Source organism: Gopherus evgoodei, chromosome 4, assembly GCF_007399415.2.
Source record: "Gopherus evgoodei ecotype Sinaloan lineage chromosome 4, rGopEvg1_v1.p, whole genome shotgun sequence".
Lineage (NCBI taxonomy): Eukaryota > Metazoa > Chordata > Testudines > Testudinidae > Gopherus > Gopherus evgoodei.
Genome location: NC_044325.1, coordinates 130,036,998 through 130,056,416, shown reverse-complemented (window position 1 = coordinate 130,056,416; position 19,419 = coordinate 130,036,998). Strand labels below are relative to the sequence as shown.

The 19,419-nt window shown below is 42.1% G+C and overlaps 1 protein-coding gene across 3 annotated transcripts in view; it reads left to right on the top strand.

The window, feature by feature from the left end:
- The window catches only part of IPO9 (importin 9), a 178,625-nt gene that overhangs the window by 34,025 nt on the left and 125,181 nt on the right, over positions 1-19,419 (top strand). For 2 of the 3 annotated variants that reach the window (XM_030561057.1, XM_030561058.1), the window contains 5 exons: positions 3,388-3,474; positions 4,637-4,838; positions 11,496-11,584; positions 12,060-12,146; positions 13,877-13,996. In XM_030561057.1, the coding sequence (XP_030416917.1) occupies positions 4,778-4,838; positions 11,496-11,584; positions 12,060-12,146; positions 13,877-13,996 (357 nt within the window). In that variant the 5' untranslated portion in view covers positions 3,388-3,474; positions 4,637-4,777. The remainder of the gene's footprint in view (positions 1-3,387; positions 3,475-4,636; positions 4,839-11,495; positions 11,585-12,059; positions 12,147-13,876; positions 13,997-19,419) is intronic. The other variant, XM_030561056.1, reaches the window with a different exon arrangement.

Sequence of the window (19,419 nt, the reverse complement as noted above, 5' to 3'; positions counted from 1 at the left end):
CCTTTCCGTTAATGTAATAAACTGTAAATTTGAGTCTTACATTTACTGGTCTCAGTGGCGGCTTCTGTCTACCCCTGCTTTTCTGTAAGCTCAGTGAATAGAAACCAAGCATTTTGCTGTTGATCCTGATCCACAGCCTGCTCTTGGACTGGTTTCATTAAAAGAGTCGCTCTGTTTCTCACTGAGAGCCTGCTGCTGGCTCTCATCAGATATTCAAGGGCCAACTGGGAACATCCTGGCTGACCAGGTTGTCATGAAGCACTGCTGGCTCTGTGTTTAGTGCAGCATCCAGAACTCCCCTCAGTTGTCATAAAATGGGAATGATGTTGGCAACTAGCTGAGGTGCAGTTCTTATCTCTGGTCTTCCGGTACTTGCTCTTCAGCCTCTTAATATGCTTGCTGCACTGGTCACCTGTCTGGAAAGTCTGCAGAGGTGCCAGCTTTTTAGCTATCTGCTAGTACACATGGTCATTCCTGATGCTTTTCCTGAAATACACGTTTACTTTGCCTTGCACCAGAGATTCACCAAAATTTGGCTGTGCTCCTGTAATCATGAAGCAGCTCACTTTGCAAAAGGCTTGATTGGTTTGCCCTCTTGCAAATCCAGGAGGCTCTCTGATACTGTGCTTGCAGATTGGTGATTAGAAGAGAATGTGTTAATGCTGACCTGATCTGCTGCTGCACACCAAAGGGCAGAATGGCTTCCATTTTAACAGAATGGATTGCAGATTGTTAGGATAGAGAGGACTAATGAAGTTGTCGCATGGAATTGTGGGATACTTCTGGTGGACTCCCAGTACCTGAGTCAAGCTGGGTTGCATCTATACTGCAAAGCAGTAGGGCTCGGATCTTGTGTCCTGTCTTGTCCTCTGCTCTGAATCTCCAGCGGTGCAGAGTCCCAAAACTCTGGGTCCGAGTCCCCAGTTAGCACAATTGCAGTGTAGATACAACCTAAGCCAAGCTCAAGGACAGGCTTATGTTGCATACCCCTTGTCATTCAGTTTCCCTGTTGGTTTAACAAAGCCAGAGGCTAGAGTGAAAGTCTGTCTAGTGTGGTGCTTATCAACAAGTGTATTAAATTTTAGCAGCTTAATCCAAAAACTGATTACATTTTTATCAATACCATTCTCTTATCTAAATTCTACTAGATACCAAATAGAACTGAAGTTGTGTTTTCCTGTTTTTGGTTTAGTAAAAATCAGCAATGTCCTTTAAAAAAAAAAAAAAAGGAAGGGGGGGCGGAGAGGTCTAGCAAACACAAAGAATAAAAGGGAATTTGTGTGTAATATAAAATGTCCTAGAAGCTTAGTAATAATTACATCCTTTGTTTTTTATGTAGTGGTGTTGTAGCCATGTTGGTCCCAGGATATTAGAGAGGCAAAGTGAGTGAGATAATACCTTTTATTGGACCAACTTCTGTTGATGAGAGAGATAAGCTTTCGAGCCACAAAGAGCTCTTCTTCAGGGCTGGGGAAAGGTACGCAGAGTGTCGCTGCTAAATGCAAGTGTAAGAGATTGTTTAGCATAAATAGTTAGCACATATTATGAATTTAAGCTCCCAGGCTCCTCTTTGGAAGAGTTGTGCAGGTTTCCTATAAGTAGGAAGGGACCTCACAAAATTGAGTGACTGGACAAGAAAATGGCAGATGAAATTCAGAGTTGATAAATGCAAAGTAATGCACATTGAAAAACTAATCCCAACTATACATATAAAATGATGGGGTCTGAATTAGCTATTACTGCTAAAGGAGAAGATCTTGGAATCATTGTGGATAGTTCTCTGAAAACATCCCCTCCATGTGCAGCGGCAGTCAAAAAAGCCAACAGAATGTTGGGAATCATTAGGAAAGAGATAGATAAGAGAGAAAATATCATGTTGTGTCTGTCTAAATCCATGGTATGCCCACATCTTGAATAGTGCATACAGATGTGGTCACCCCATCTCAAAAAGGATATATTGGAATTGGAAAAAGGCAACAAAAGTAATTAGGGGTATGGAACAGCTTATATATGAGGAAAGATAAATGAAACTTAGACTTTTCAGCTTGGGAAAGAGACGACTAAGGGGGGAATATGATGAGGTCTATAAAATCATGACTGGTATGGAGAAAGTAAATAAGGAAGTGTTAATTACTCCTCAGAACACAAGAACTAGGAGTCACCAAATGAAATTACTAGGCAGTAGGCTTAAAACAAACAGAAGGAAGCATTTCTTCATACAGTGCGTAGTCTACCTGTGGAACTCTTTGCCAGAGGATGTTGTGAAGGCCAAGACTGTAACAGGGTTCAAAAAAGAACTAGATAAATTCATGGAGGATAGGTCCATCAATGGCTATTAGCCAGTATGGGCAGGGATGGTGTCCCTAGCCTCTGTTTGCCAGAAGCTGGGAATGGGCAACGGGGAATTGATTACTTGATGATTACCCGTTCTGTTCATTCCCTCTGGGCACCTGGCATTGTCCAGTTGGAAGACAGGATACTGGGGCTGGATGGACGTTCCATCTGACTCAGTATGACTGTTCTTAGGTCAGACACAGATCTGTTCATATCAGTCTTAAATTCATAACTCTGCTAGACACTAAAAATCGTGGAGTGAACAGACATTGGATTTATGGCTTATTGCAATAATCTTTAACCCACAAACCCTCTCATTTTGTCCTATGACTGCAGAGATTTTAACAGGCCACTCTACTGTGAACGGTCCCTTAGAGTTTGTGCTAACTACGTACTCTAAACAGTCTGTTCCATCTTGCAGTTAGTTGTGTCCCTCGGAGTACCTTTCCCAGGCCTGAAGAAGAGCTCTCTTTGGCTTGTCTTTCTCACCAATAGAAGTTGGTCCAATAAAAGATATTACCTCACTGATCTTGATCCTCTAGTTTGGGCATTTCTTGGTAGTTAGTAATCATCTGGGTAATAGCAAGTGCCAGACTTCTTTTTAATTATTAAACTGTTATAATTTACAGCATAGGAAGCCATCTTCTTCTAACCATTTCTCTTCTCTAGCCAGGTGGAAACAATGGGGTCTGAGGACATATTCCCAGAGATCTCTAAAATGTTGTTAATACTGAGTTAGGCTTGACATAGTTTTAATCAGCCATTTAATATGGTGCTTGATTTGGTGATGAGCAGGTTCTGGGATGGGGGTGAGTCTAATAGGAAGCTAGCATCAAACATCTCTAGACTCTGTATAGCATCAGGCATGCTGTCAATGAACAATAAATAACTACAGATTCCATTTGTTTCTGCAACAAAGTTTCCTGTTTCTTTCACAGGGAATGTCATATTTTGGCCAACCCCATTTTTAGGGACGAGGAGGGACATTTGTAACTATTCTGAATATGACCCATACCTTTAGTTCTGCTTCATGTCCTTTCTCTCCTTTTACAGTTAGCATCTGTAATTTTGAAACAATATGTGGAGACTCACTGGTGTTCCCAGTCAGACAAGTTTAGGCATCCAGAGACCACAGAAAGGGTAAGATTCCTGTTTAATACTGAATTGGTTGCATGTTGCTTGTCTGCTGTAACTGATTTTTATCACTGGGGAAAGCTGAGGTTTCTGGTTGTCTTGTTTTGGGGACCCATATTGAGATCAAACAAGGAATTGGGTGCAGGGGGGGAGCGGAGAACTGGGATTGACTGGGCAGGAAGACTCGGAATGAGAAGTGGGGGAAGAGCCTGACTCAGAAAGGCAACCCCACAGAGGAGATTGGGACTGGCTAGGCAAGAAGACTGGGACTGGGCTGAATGGAACGACGACAGGTTGGAAGGAGTAGGGAAGGGGACAGACTTGTGGGGAAGCAGGCAGAAGACTCTGTTCCCACCAAAGCACACTCCCATCCAGAGACTGGAGTGGAACCCACAATTTCTGAATCTTGCCATTCCTCTGCTGTTGACAAATATTTGTCAACCCTAGTGGTAAATTCTCGTCTCCCTCTAGTGCTGATCCATATGAGGGAGGACAGTCTACTATTGCTCTCAACTACTCCCTTAGCTCAAGCTGATGAACCATTTGTGTCAATATGCTGCACATGGGAGTTCTGTTTTTTAGTTTGCTTTGAAAAAACAAACGAACACCCTAGGAGATAACATTCTTTTAACAGTTTTTTGTTTAAGGTTGCAAAGTCAAGCACATCTAGATTGGGGCTCACTGACAGGGAAAAACTAACTGGAGAAATGAAAGGTGTTAGGAATTGGGTTAAATGTGAGCAGAGATCCTGGGTATATTCTCCACTAGATTTAGAACTCCTAGGAAAGGCTAGGCTCCTTTTTTATTTGGGATTACTTGGAGATCTCATGCCTTTCCTTCCATTTGAAGGATTTTATGAGATTAAAACTGTGTATAAGGAATAAACTAAACTTTAATCACAGCTTTACTTTTGGGAAAGCTTTTATATTTGGGTGTGTTTTATATGGGAAGAGTAATACATTTCTACATGTTGTGCTCTGTCTCCTTTATAAATTGAAAGGAATCCAGATGTGCATATTTTGAAATCACACTCAGATACTTTCCATAAACCTGATACTAACAACAAAAGAATCTGCTATACGTATCAGAATGTGATAAGCGCTGTTTGAAAACACTGTATTGTGTGTGATAAGTGCTCTCTCTTGCTAAATATCATTATTCTTTGCAGGCAAAAGTTGCCATAAGGGAGCTGTTACCCAATGGACTGAGAGAATCTATTAGTAAAGTGCGATCAAGTGTTGCCTATGCAGTTTCAGCCATAGCCCACTGGGACTGGCCTGAGGCTTGGCCCCAGCTTTTCAACTTGTTGATGGAGATGCTGGTTAGTGGTGATCTGAATGCAGTGCATGGAGCCATGAGAGTACTTACAGGTATGTGTATATGCATGACAAGACCTGAGCAGTTGTCCTGTTTTTCCTTGACTTTAGTGGTATTGTGCCACATTGCCACTTCCTGAGTGAAGTAAAGAAACTGGAAAAGAAGTGAGGTGCCTGTATGCTTCAGGAATTAGCCTCCAGCTCAGTTACTGCTAAACTTCCTTGTTCTGGGGCTGTCATTAAGGCATAGCAGGGGTTCTCAAACTTCATTGCATCATGACCCCCTTCTGACAATGAAAATTACTACATGGCCGTAGGAGGGGGGACCAAAACCTGAGCCCTGCTACCCCGGATGGAGGGGCCAAAGCCAAAGTCCGAGCCCTGCTGCCCCGGGTTGGGGAAAGCCCAAGGCTTCAGCCCCAGACAGGGGGCTTATAACCTGAGCCTTGCCTCCCAGGGCTGAAGACCTCGGTCTTGGACTTCGGCACCGGGCCCCAGCAAGTCTAAACCAGCCCTGGCAACCCCATTAAAACGGGGTCCTGACCCACTTTGGGATCCTGACCCACAGTTTGAGAACTGCCAGCATAGAGGAAAGTATGCTGGGCTAATAGGATACAGCTAGGAAGGAACTTCCATTATAAGATCCTATTTTTCAGGTGCCTACAACTTTAATCTAACATTTCTTCTGTTTGTTCTCACCACCTGATGAGGTTTGTGTTTAACCAGACTTTCCAAATATACTAAAATCTGTTTGAAGAAAGATGGTATTCATCAACTAAGGGGTTTTAAAAAACTTTTGTCACACATCTCACTATTTATACTTTAATTGAGCTCTGGATTCCCCCACAGAATTATGCCTTTGGCTTGAATACATTTTGTTTACAAATAAAGTTATACTCTTGCGGGGAGGGATAGGTCAGTGTTTAGAGCATTGGCCTACTAAACCCAGGGTTGTGAGTTCAGTCCTTGAGGGGGCCATTTAGGGATCTGGTGCAAAAAAAATAGTTAGGGATTGGCTCTGCTTTGAGCAGGGGGTTGGACTAGATGATCTCCTGAGGTCCCTTCCAACCCTAATATTCTATGATTCTAAAACAATCAGTATCAGATTTTTCTAACAGGTATGAGCATGGGTATATGTGGAGCATTGTAATTTGAAATGCAGTTTCAAGCACTAGATAACTGAGTATCGTTGAAGAAAACCAAATGCAAAAACTGTCAAGGCAACATTAAAATTAAGTTCTACTCTGAAAAGTGGTTTTGTGGAAATGATATTATGAAGTGGTCTCTGTTTATGCTGGAGATATGCATGTTGAATGTGCTCACTAAAGAGTCCAGTTGTTTGTTCATTATATGTGTTGTTACCAGTAATAAAAATTCTATAGGTGAAAATCTCCCTTCAGCAACCCCAGTGCAGTCTCATTGATTTCACTGGGTTGAATTGATATAATTGATTTGGAACTCAGCAAACCGTTTTGTTGATATACAAGACTAAGTGCAGATTCCATTAGTTCTTTTGAGTGGGCTGCCAAGACTAACAGGAGTAAAAAGCTGCAACAAATTTTATCACAAAAGAAAGCAGGTATTTTGAATACATCCAGGAAACAAATTGGGGAAGGAGATATTTTGTAGTCTTTTTCAGAGTAAAGCTATACTTTATATTTGAGATTTTTAAATTAAAGTTAGAAAAATGGAAAGCCATGGTCCCTGCAGCAAGTATGAATGTGGCCTTGTATTTTTCATTACTTTATAATGCTGGATTGATAACTTTATTCATTTAATCTAAATTGCAAAAGCCGTTAATTCAGCATTAAAGTTGTACAGTGAAAAGCAGAGCTGGTAGGCACATATGCACTATTCCTGTTTTTCTTGCTTCATGAATACTTTAATATATCCCAGATAAAAACTATGGTAAGCTAGGTTAAGGTGGAGATACCAGTTTACACATCAGTAATTTAAGGTTGAAAATATTTCAGATATGTTATTTACCCCCAAAACAAGCATTCCCAGTTTAGGAAATTCAGAGTTGTTTAGCTTGAAAGAATCCCTGCAGTGACACTATGAAATAATGACAAAATTATGGTTAGTGCGTAATAGTGTTTGTAGTTCCAGATTAAACTGACTCTTAAAACGCTATTTTTTTCTCCTTTTTTTGCTCATAGTGCCATTACAGAGCAAAGTTTGAGGTAGTTCATTTCCGTACTTGAACATGTTTTGAGTTCTTTGAGGTTAATTACAATATTGCTTTAATATTTAATGTTTAATGTTTAACAGTTATCTAGGAATTTCTTTTTTTAAATGGTTAAAGATGTCGTACATGAATACTAAACAAGAAACCCAAAGATAGTGCTGAGATTTCTAATGACTTTAAGATAAGTAGTATGAACTTTAATTTTATTTTAAATCTGAGTGCCAGATTCACCAGTACGCTCTGGCTTTTTCCTTCTGGAGCAGTTCAATGCAGCCAAAAACTACTGGCTGTTTTCCCCCATTTTCTGACCTCTGTAATTCTCCTGTGTATGCACACCCTAACTTCCCCCTCTCTATTTCCCCACATTTCCCCAAGTGTGCACACACCCCAGCTTTCCCTTTCTCCTGGCCGCAAGGGTTTCCCTGCCCATCACTCTGTTTCATTACTTGTAGAGTTGATCTAGTGGAAGGGGTAGTTTTAAAAATAATTTTGGGGTGATTGGTCAATTTTGCTGCTGTTTTTCATATTGGAAGGTTTTTTTGCAACAGGGGCTGCCAAACATTCTTTTATGGAAATCTCTGTAAAGAATTGTAATATCTCTCAATGGCTGCCGCTTCCCATTGCCCTCAAAACCAATGAAAACTGGCAGTTATAATGGAAACTATTTAGGAGCCTTAACTCCATTGGATGCTGTTAATGCCTGCTAGGATATTAAAATATTATAAAAGCAGCAAAGAATCCTGTGGCACCTTATAGACTAACAGACGTTTTGGAGCATGAGCTTCCGTGGGTGAATACCCACTTGGTCAGATGCATGTAGTGGAAATTTCCAGGGGCAGGTATATATATGCAGGCAAGCTAGAGATAATGAGGTAGTTCAATCCAGGAGGATGAGGCCCTGTTCTAGCAGTTGAAGTGTGAAAACCAAGGGAGGAGAAACTGGTTTTGTAATTGGCAAGCCATTCACAGTCTTTGTTTAATCCTGAGCTGATGGTGTCAAATTTGCAGATGAACTGAAGCTCAGCAGTTTCTCTTTGAAGTCTGCTCCTGAAGTTCGATGCCAACTCTGCTCACATATCTACACCAGTGACACCATCACAGGGCCTAACCAGATCAGCCACACCATCACCGGTTCATTCACCTGCACGTCCACCAATGTAATATACGCCATCATATGCCAGCAATGCCCCTCGGCCAAACTGGACAGTCGCTACGGAAAAGGATAAACGGACACACATCAGATATTAGGAATGGCAGTATACAAAAACCTGTAGGAGAACACTTCAACCTCCCTGGCCACACTATAGCAGACCTTAAGGTGGCCATCCTGCAGCAAAAAAACTTCAGGACCAGACTTCAAAGAGAAACTGCTGAGCTTCAGTTCGTCTGCAAATTTGACACCATCAGCTCAGGATTAAACAAAGACTGTGAATGGCTTGCCAATTTCTCCTCCCTTGGTTTTCACACACCTCAACTGCTAGAACAGGGCCTCTTCCTCCCTGATTGAACTACCTCATTATCTCTAGCTTGCCTGCATATATATACCTGCCCCTGGAAATTTCCACTACATGCATCTGATGAAGTGGGTATTCACCCACGAAAGCTCATGCTCCAAAACGTCTGTTAGTCTGTAAGGTGCCACAGGATTCTTTGCTGCTTTTACAGATCCAGATTAACACGGCTACCCCTCTGATACTTAAAATATTGTAATGACTTGTGCCTAGCACCATGGCATCTAGGTGCTTGTTTACAACATGTAACAGCACAAATTATATAAATCCAGGGCTGGCTGATCATTGGTGTGAAGCCTCACTAGTGATGTCCTGTCTGTCATGTGGCTGATCACTGCTGGATGTAGTACCTCTTGCTGACATGGGGAGTGTCTTATGAGGCTGAAGCAGCTCCATCCTTTGGAGGTTGCTGTACATCTTTCTACCATTGGGGGACCTTTGGCCTTGCAGCAGAGGGAGAAGGCACAAGGCAAGGAATACAGGCTTCTATGGGGTTCTCTCCAGATAAAGACAGTGTAGGCTTGTTTGCACATGCCCCTGCTGCCTCTGGAACATCCATTTTCCACTTGGAAAATATGAGCTACTTCAAAAGGGGATAGGGTGCAGAATGTTATCTGCAGCCTCAGCACTAATTTTGGATACCAGCTGCTACTGTATTAAATAATGGGGAGTATTAATCAAAACTATTGTTGTCAAAAGTGTTAGCTCACATGTTAGAAACGTAGACTTTAAGGCCAGAAGGAGCCATCGTGATCATCTAGTCTGACCACCTGCACATCACAGACTATAGAACCACACCTTACTCCTATAATAGGCCCATAACTTCTGGCTTAGTTACTGAAGTCCTCAAATCTTGATTTAAAGACCTCAAGTTACAGAGAATCCATCGTTTATTCCAGTTCAAACCAGCAAGTGACTTGTGCCCCACACTGCAGAGGAAGGTGAAAAACCCCTAGGGTCATGGACAGTCTGACTTGGAGGGAAATTACTTTTCAACCCCAAATATGGTGATTAGTTAGATCCTGAACATGTGGGCGAGACCCACCAATTAGATACCTGTGAGAGAATTCTATGTAGCAAGGCCTGGTCTACACTGGTGGGGGGGAAATCGACCTAAGATACGCAACTTCAGTTATGAGAACAGCGTAGCTGAAGTCGACGTATCTTAGGTTGACTTATCTCATGTCCTCATAGCGCGGTTGACTGCCACTGCTCCCCCATTGACTCTGCTTCCACCTCTCGCCACGGTGGAGTACAGAAGTCAACGGCAGAGCGATCAGGGATTGATTTATTGCGTCTACACTAGATACAATAAATTGATCCCCGATAGATCGATCACTACCCGCTGATCTGGCAGGTGTATACCCTAAGTCAGAGCCCTCCCCATCTAGTATCCCGTCTCTGGCCAGTGGAGATATTGCCTAATGGCAGTCACAATATGCCATTTTAGGCTATCTCACCATACCATTTCCTCCATAAACTTATCAAGCTCAGTCTTGAAACAGGTTTGTTTTTTTTCCCCCCACTACTTCCATTGGAAGGCTATTCCAGAAATTCACTCCTCTGGTGGTTAGAAACTTTTGCCTAATTTCATGTCTAAATTTCTGCCAAGATCATTAATGAAAATGTTAAATAAGATTGGTCCCAAGACTGAGCCTTGGCAGAAATTTACTGTTTACGTTTACTGTTTTTAATTTCCATGTAAGGGCTAGTTCTGCGTGCCTTTTGGCAGTTCTCACTGTTTCCTTATGCTTTCTGATCTCAAGGGTATGTCTACATTTCCGTTAAAAACCTACAGCTGGCTTGTGCTAGCTCACTCAGACTTGCAGGGCTGCAGCCTAAGCTCTGGGACCTTCCCACCTCACAGGGTTCTAGAGTCCAGGCTCCCATCTGAACCCAAACATCTATGCCGTAATTAAACAGCTCCTTAGTCTGAGCCTTGTGAGCCTGAGTCAGCTGGCACGAGCCAAGCATGGGTTTTTAATTGCAGTGTAGAAACACCCCCAAGAGAGAGCTTTCCCTGGTGATCCATCCCTTCTTCCATTCCTTGTGGACTTTATTCTTGCCCTTAATAACCTGCCTGAAATGCTTGTTCATCCAGTTTAGTCTGCAACTTGTCCCTACAAATCCCGCCCCCCTGCTTGGAATGCAGGCTCCAACTGCAACTTTGATTTAAAGTAATTCCAAGCCTTCTCCACATTCTTGAAATCAATGAGCCTAGTTGCAGACCTATTTTTTCTTTTTCTTTTTCTTTTTTTGTGTGGAGGGGCGTGTGTTGTGGTACTGCTACCCTTATTTCTACGCTGCTGCTGGCGGAAGTGCTGCCTTCAGAGTTAGGCAGCTGGAGAGTGGTGGCTGCTGATTGAGGGCCCAGCTCTGAAGGCAGAGCTACTGCCAGCAGCAGTGCAGAAGTAAGGATGGCATGGCATGGTATTACTACACTTACTTCTGCATTGCTGCCTGCAGAGCTGGGCCTTGATCAGCAGCCATCACTCTCCAGCCACTGAGCTCTGAAGGCAGCAGCACAGACGTAAGGGTGGCATGGTATGACATTGCGATCCTTACTTCTGCACTGCTGCTGGTGGGGCACTGCCTTCAGAGCTGGGCGCCCAACCAACAGCTACCGCTCTTTGGCTGCCCAGTTCTGAAGGCAGCCCAGAAGTAAGGGTGGCTATACCACAACTCCCCCCTTAAATAACCTTGTCAGTCCCCTGCAACTCCATTTTGAGTCAAGGCCTCCCAATTTGAGAAATGCTGGGCTCCAATCCTGAAATCTGTATAGTTATAGGGTAAAAGTACACAAGACCAGATTTCACAGGGGCAGACCAGCTTTCATGATCTATGACGTGTTTTTCATGGCCGTGAATTGGGTAGGGCCCTACACATTGGTGTAAATTAAAGTTTAACTAAGAATAAATTCAATTCTATTGTTGAGGCTGAACTGAATTGGAATGTGAACCTGGAAGATAATGCTCAAATGTGTGGGGACCCTCCTCTTGTTTCTCTTTCTAGAGTTTACCCGCGAAGTGACAGACACACAGATGCCACTCGTTGCTCCTGTTATTCTTCCTGAGATGTACAAAATTTTCACAATGGCGGAGGTATGGAAAAGAACTATTTGTGTTCACTGTTAGTGGTACTAAGTAAATGACCACATATTGCAAGGTTAGGGAGGGAGGTGCCTGTTCTGAAGGAATAAAGAAATGTAGGTGTAGCTAGATGTCATGTGTTTGAAAGTAATTAAATGTGATGATCTTCTGAATGCATTAAGAGGGTATTTCAGGTAAGTGAGAATGAGATTGTGTTGGATTCTGATATGTCTCCTTTTCCTGCAGTTTTGGTTACTATAGTGTCTTTTAGGAGTTTTCAGGTTTACTGTTCATTGTTAGGAAATTAGCTGGTGACTTGTTCAAATTTAGACTGTGCTGAAGAAAGAGAAATCTCTGAAATAAGTGTGTTAAGGATAACATATGAGCATGGTTAATGGTAGCTAGTGATTAAACACACTTTCACTTCTCTGATATCACCAGCATTTCTCTTCTTGTCACACTTGAGACATATTATGTTTTCTACAAGGTGTATGGTATTCGCACGAGGTCACGTGCAGTGGAGATCTTCACCACATGTGCCCATATGATCTGTAACATGGAGGAGTTGGAGAAGGTAAGTTTGATTTTCAGTTCATGAGTTCATTGTATATTGCAGGAAATGATTCTGAGCAGGTGTAAAATTAACATCTGTTTGGAAACTTAGAATATTAATTCTATACTACTGTAATTTTGGGGAGAATATTATATTTCTCTTATATGCAAAGTAGCCAGATCTCTACTTCAAGTGCAAAACTCAATGCAACTGGCTTCTTCACACTTAACTTTAATTTTTAAACTGCTCAATAGATTTTACTTGGAATTTATGAGAAAATATTTTCAGGACACAGATTAAGTGCTGTAGTTTGGGGAAGAAGACACCATATGGTCCATTCTGGAGGTCCTCATCATGGCTGTCACAGTTACTGAGCGAATTGTACCTCTGTCTCTTGATCTCTTCCAGTGCACTCCCTCTTTAGGTTTTGGGCCTTAGGCAGTCACCTGGGTCCAGGTGGAATCATTCTGTTTTCCCATCGTTTTTACATGGGTCATTACACTAAGTAAAAACTATTTCCCCATGCTAATTTTCGCCCTACTGTTACTCACACCTTCTTGTCAATTGTTGGAAATGGGCCATCCTGAGGATCACTACAAAAGATTTTTTTTCCTGCTGATAGTAGCCCACCTTAATTGATTAATCTAGTTATAGTTGGTATGGCAACACCCATTTTTTCATGTTCTCTGTGTGTGTATATATATATATATATATATATATATATATCTTCCTATGGTTATTTTCCACTGCATGCATCCGATAAAGTGGGTTTTAGCCCACGAAAGCTTGTGTTCAAATAAATTGGTTTGTCTCTAAGGTGCCACAAGTACTCCTTTATTCTTTTTGCTGATACAGACTAATGCGGCTACCACTCTGAAGACAGTCATACAAGAAATTCCAGCATTCCACCATAGTTATACAGAAACTTTACCTCACTTACCAGGTCACTTAAAATAGTCCTGTGGTTATTACATATAGTTAATAGATTAATACATAGCCACTCCATGACTGTCACATTGGCTCCACAATTAAGGTTGACTTAAGTTTTGTCCCTAAAGTAGGGTAGGGTTCACTCTCTGTATATGAAGAATAGAGTGTAGCATATCAGACCCAAAATTTCAGCACTTACTCTTTGAGTATGGAACTAATAAGAAGGATGTTGATGACTGCTTTAAGTGTGGAACTTAACTGTCTTACTTACGGAGTCACGACTAGTGCCTTTATATTATTGCGTAAGCTTTGATGTCTCTGATTTTTCTTACTCTGTCCAAAATGTAGACTTCAGTCTTGCTCCACCTAGCACCATTTACAGTGCAGCCAAAATGCTTTTTATATATTACCCAGAGAAATCAACACAGCAATTCTCATGCCAGCTATTATTGCTAAAACAGTTTTTGAAAAGCTTGTTCTCCTTTGCAATTGTTGCTGGCTTCCAGACTGAGAAGCCAATCAGTTTGACAGTCATTGTGAAGACACACCCCCGGAAGCTGCATGTAACTTCTAAATGCAAAGCAGTTGTCATCAGCCTCTGTTTTGTTTTGGGGCGACATAACTGTACGATTTCCATTGCTGTATGTGAGCTTCAGCTTTTAATAGAGTCTATGGAAATTTACCAGTTATTGTGAACTGTCCTTTTGTTCTGTTTGTATAGTGCCTAGCACAATGGTGTCCTAGTCCATGACTGAGACGCCCAAGTGCTATGATAATACTAATATATAGAATTCAGTACTACTTGTATTTGTTGTGACTAGGGTGCAGCCAAAGTCCTGATCTTTCCTGTAGTGCAGCAGTTCACAGAGGCCTTTGTTCAGGCCCTACAGATGCCTGATGGCCCTACATCTGACAGTGGATTTAAGATGGAGGTCTTAAAGGTAAGCACATAGTGTGGTACAGTAATAATTAATACCCACATATATGTTGTCTTAACATTGAGACAGAAAAACAAGGCTAATGTCATCCTTGCTGGCATTACACATTTTGAGTTGCAGAGTGCTGTGACTCCAACATCTTGCAATGTTAACATGAGCCATTTTGTCTGAGTGAGTTGTAGATGCACATGATTAGAACCAAGACAGCTCTTTGTTAGCTGCGGATTTGGGTGTGTGCGCACATGCATACAGGCTAGAGAGAGCTGTAGCTTGTCTCTATGATGGCAGACAAATAGGTGGTGGGAGCCTAATTTTGTTTGTTTGGTATGTGGTGTATTAATTCTGACTGGGAACGTTTGTTTTTTATTAAGGTGATTTGAATCTTCGCAAATGTTTTGTATCTTCACAAATATATGCAGTGTATTGTGACAGCTTTTGGTTACAGCCAGGACCCTATGTGTTCCATCGTTCCAAGGATGTGGTATTCATTTCTTGCTGCAGAATTATGCTGCAGAATGTTTTAATTAAAAAAAAATCTGGTCCTTACGGTTGCAAAAAGAACAATGAAACGGTGTTTCTTCCTGAGTTTGTAGATAGCTTGGATCCAGTCCCTTTAAGAAGTCTGACCTGCCTCACTTTTCTTAGTCAGGACCCTGTGGATTCTGTGGTTCATTGTCTGGATAAACTGACATCTTTCCAAGATGCTGTGGAAGGAAGTTGCAATTTTGCTGTTTTGGATGTTGGATATTTTGTGTCTCAGCCCTGCCAGGACCTTTATTATTTAACCTTTTTGTATTGCACTAATGCCTAAAGTAGGGTGGGGGTCCTCTTCGACTCTCCATGTTTCCACACAAGAATGAGCTAACTGGATTACAGTGCATTCTTTCTGCACTGTTTCATAGAGCCAAGCAGATTTGGATAAGGGTGTCAAAGTAAGAATCCAGCTGTAGCTTTTTAGCACGGCGAGAATTAGAAGAGTAGGCTGTACTGCCTAGAGAACAACACAGAAGCCATGGCTTGGAGAGCCAAAAGTATGAGCTGCTGAACCTAACTCAGAGCTCCCTCAGTGGAGAGAAGGTTCTGAACTGGGGTTCTTGGACAGTATTGCAAATGCTGAGCAGCCTGCCTGGAGAACTTAATGAAATACAAGTGTCAATGACTTTTACTCAGTCTCTAAACCTGGGGAGTGTGTGTTCAGAGATGCAAAGGAATGTTACAGAATTTCCACATTCTTATGCCTGGAACCTGTGCATTGGAATCATTGTCATAGCTGTCATATAGCAAATGCAGAGGAAATGTGACACTCAGCAGGAGTGCCAACAATTGTGAATCTGGAATGTTCTACACAACTGCTCTTAATTTGTGTAAGGCTCCAATCAAGAAAATACTTATGTTAGAGTGGGGTGGACAAACTTTTTGGCCTGAGGGCCACATCAGGGTTCCGAAACTGTATGGAGGGCTGGGTAGGGAGGGCTGTGCCTCCCCAAACAGCCTGGCCCCTGCCACGTATCCTCCCCTTCCCACGCCGACTGCCCCCTTCAGAACCCTCGACCCATCCAACCGCCCCCTGCTCCTCGTCCCCTGACCGCTCAGCCCCCTTTCCACCCTCCCATCCCCTGTTATGGCCCACAGGCCATAGTTTGCCCACCTCAGTGTTAGAACATTCCTATTCAGGAAAATACTTAAGCACATGCTTAAGTGCCTTTTTGAGCAGGATTGCTTTCCTGGATCATAGCCTAAAGCATCCGTGGTCACCAGTTCAGTTCTAACTAAAGCCTCTGTGCTACTTGTTAAAGCCCAGTGTATTTCATAGCAAGCTGGACCTACGTTCTGTGGCAAATCCCTCTGGTTTATTGTTTTGTTTGAATTATGGTAGCATTTTTAAGCCCTAGTTGAAATTGGAGAACTGTTGTGCTAGATAATTGTACAGGTGCATAGTTAGAGAGAGTCCATACCTTGAAAAGCTTACAGTTTAACTAGGTAAGAGGTGAAGGGTGGGAAAAAGGAAGTACTAGTTTTGATAGTAAATTAAGTTTGTTAACTTTTTTCTCATTTCCTGTTTTTGGTGTCCTACAGATCTTTGTACTGACAACATAGCTGCACTGTAGAAATTTGGGGGAAATGAATGAGAGACCGGAGGCGTTGGTAGCTAGCTTGGGGCAGTTATTGATTTTGGCATGTACGGATGTGTGGAGGTGATGTTTGGATTGTGCGTTAAGCACACTACTTTTCCAGTATTACAGATGGGAAACAGACTCAGAGGTGGAAGACTGATTCTTATAGTTGGAGCTATACATTATTGTGTGCCTTCCAGGAGTGATTAATCTCTATTTAAATCATAATAGGCTCTATTTAATTTTCAGTATTGCTGTTCCCACAATATTAGGTTTCCACCGCAGTTTTGATTCTAATTCGTTTACTTTGCACAGTCCACAATTTCGCATACATTTTTAGGTTTGCAATACACACTTTTTTCCCGTTAGTACTTCCCACCTTAATTACTGTAGTTTTGGCAATACAGTACACTCTTGGTATAATGCCCTTCACAATAGCGAACCTTGGGTTATACCTGGAGTGAGAGGGGGCAGAGAGCTCCTCCAACCCCAGGTCTGGTGAAGGTGGCAGAGAGTTCTGTGCCCCCGCTGCAGCTGCAAGACCGGAAAAGCTGTTGCGCTCCCGCAGCCCCCTTTTGCTAGAACAAATCCCTGGATACACCAAACAAATAGGTTAGAACCTAGGGTTTGTTATCATGAGTGTGTACTGTATTTGTTCAATTTGTCATTCAAAATTGAACAAACTCATCCAATCTCATGATGCATGTATGTTGCTAAGAAACAGTTGTTTATACACATTACAGTACTTCGAGGTTAAACAAATGGCAAATCCTGCTAAAAATGCACGTGTGTGTGCAAACCAGTATCCCAAGTGGTTGTGTGCTGATGGTCGAAAGTTGTTTTGTACAGCCTGCAATGTCATGTTAGACCATACACGTAAGTCTAGTATTAATACTCATTTAAATTCTGATAGGTATCATAATACCAAATACAACACAGAGACAGATTTGACATCAAAAGCAAAACATTAGACAACTGTGTCCTAAACAAATAGTTAAGGGTTAATGTCTCTTTTACCTGTAAAAGGTTAAGAAGCTCAGTAAACCTGTCTGACACCTGACCAGAGGACCAATGAGGGAACAAGATACTTTCAAATCTTGGTAGAGGGAAGTTTTTTGTTTGTGCTCTTTGTTTTGGAGGTTGTTTGCTCTTGGGACTAAGAGGGACCAGACGTCAATCCAGGCTCTCCAAACCTTTCTGAATCAGTCTCTCATGTTTCAAACTTGTAAGTAATAGCAAGGCAAGGCGTGTTAGTCTTATTTTTGTTTTCTCAACTTGTAAGTGTTCCTTTTTGCTGAGAGGATTTTACCTCTGTTTGCTCTAACTTTGAACCTAAGGCTAGAGGGGGTTCCTCTGGGCTATATGAATCTAATTACCCTGTGAAGTATTTTTCATCTGGATTTTACAGAGATGATTTTTACCTTTCTTTCTTTAATTAAAAGCTTTCTTTTTAAGAACCTGATTGATTTTTCCTTGTTTTAAGATCCAAGGGGATTGGATCTGGACTCACCAGGAATTGGTAGGGGGAAAGGAGGGGGAGGATGGTTAAATTCTCCTTGTGTTAAGATCCAAGGGGTTGGATTGGTGTTCACCAGGAACTAGGTGAAAAAGCCTCTCAAGGCTGCCCAGGAAGGGGAAGGTTTTGGGGGGACAGGAAGTGTTCCAGACACTGAAATTTCTGGATGGTGGCAGTGTTACCAGATCTAAGCTAGTAGTTAAGCTTAGAAGTGTCCATGCAGGTCCCCACATCTGTACCCTAAAGTTCAGAGTGGGGGAGGAACCTTGACAAATTGTCATATCTATTTAATTGCAGTACCGAGATGTTCAAAATGTGACACATTTTGAACTTGTCGTGGCATTCTCAAGCACAAATATACCAATGGAGAAACTGGATTAACCCAGTGTTGAGGGAGTGCATTCAGAAACCAATTTCAAACACAAGTGCCCTTCCTTCTGCTAACAAGCTTCACCAAGATTACTTACCCAGTGTGTTTGAAGTACACAGAACGGAGCTGAAAGAGCATATGAAAAAAGCTGATCCTGTGTGTATTGTGTTTGATGAGTCAACAGATGACAAAGATAATTATATACTTAATTATATTTATATATAATTATATAGTGGTTCAGGACTGTTTAGAAAAGCTGGATGAGCACAAGTCCATGGGCCCAGATCCGTTGTATCCGAGGGTGCTAAAGGAGTTAGCGGATGTGATTGCAGAGCCATTGGCCATTCTCTTTGAAAACTCATGGCGATCAGGGGAGGTCTTGGATGACTGGAAAAAGGCTAATGTGATGAAAAAAGGAAGGAGGAGGATCCGGGGAACGACAAGCCAGTCAGCCTCACCTCAGTCCCTGGAAAAATCATGGAGCAGGTCCTCAAGGAATCAATTCCTGATCACTTTCCTCTTCTCTAAGTGCATCAGAACAGTCAGCATGGATTCACCAAGGGCAAGTCATGCGTGACTACCCTAATTGACTTCTGTGATGAGATAACTGGCTCTGTGGAAGAGGGGAAAGCAGTGGACTTGTTATTCCTTGACTTTAGCAAAGCTTTTGATACGGTCTCCCACAATATTCTTGCTGGCAAGATAAAGTAGTATGGGCTGGATGAATGGACTGTAAGGTGGATAGAAAGTGGGCTTGATCGTCCAGCTCAACGGGTAATGATCAATGGCTCCATGTCTAGTTGGCAGCCAGTATCAAGCAGAGTACCAAGGGTCAGTCCTGGGGCTGGTTTTGTTCAGTATCTTCATTAATGATCTGGAGGATGGCGTGGACTGCACCCTCACCAAGTTCGCAGATGACACTAACCTGGGAGGGACTTAGACAAAGTGGAGGATTGGGCCAAAATAAATCTGATGAGGTTCAACAAGGACAAGTGCAGAGTCCTGCACTTAGGATGGAAGAATTCTATACACTGCTACAGACCAGGGACCGAGGGGCTAGGTAGCAGTTCTGCATAAAAGAACCTAGGGGTTACAGTGGACGAGAAGCTGGATATGAGTCAACAGTGTGCCCTTATTGTCAAGGTTAACAGAATTTTGGGCATTTCCAGCAGATCGAGGGACGTGATCATTCCCCTCTATTCGGTATTGGTGAGCCTCATCTGGAGTACTGGTCGGGGGGGGGGGGTATGCATTTTAATTTAATTTTAAATTAAGCTTCTTAAACATTTTAAAAACCTTATTTACTTTACATACAACAATCGTTTAGTTATATAATATAGACTTAGAGAGAGAGACCTTCTAAAAACGTTAAAATGTGTTACTGGCATGCAAAACCTTAAATAGAGTGAATAAATGAAGACTCGGC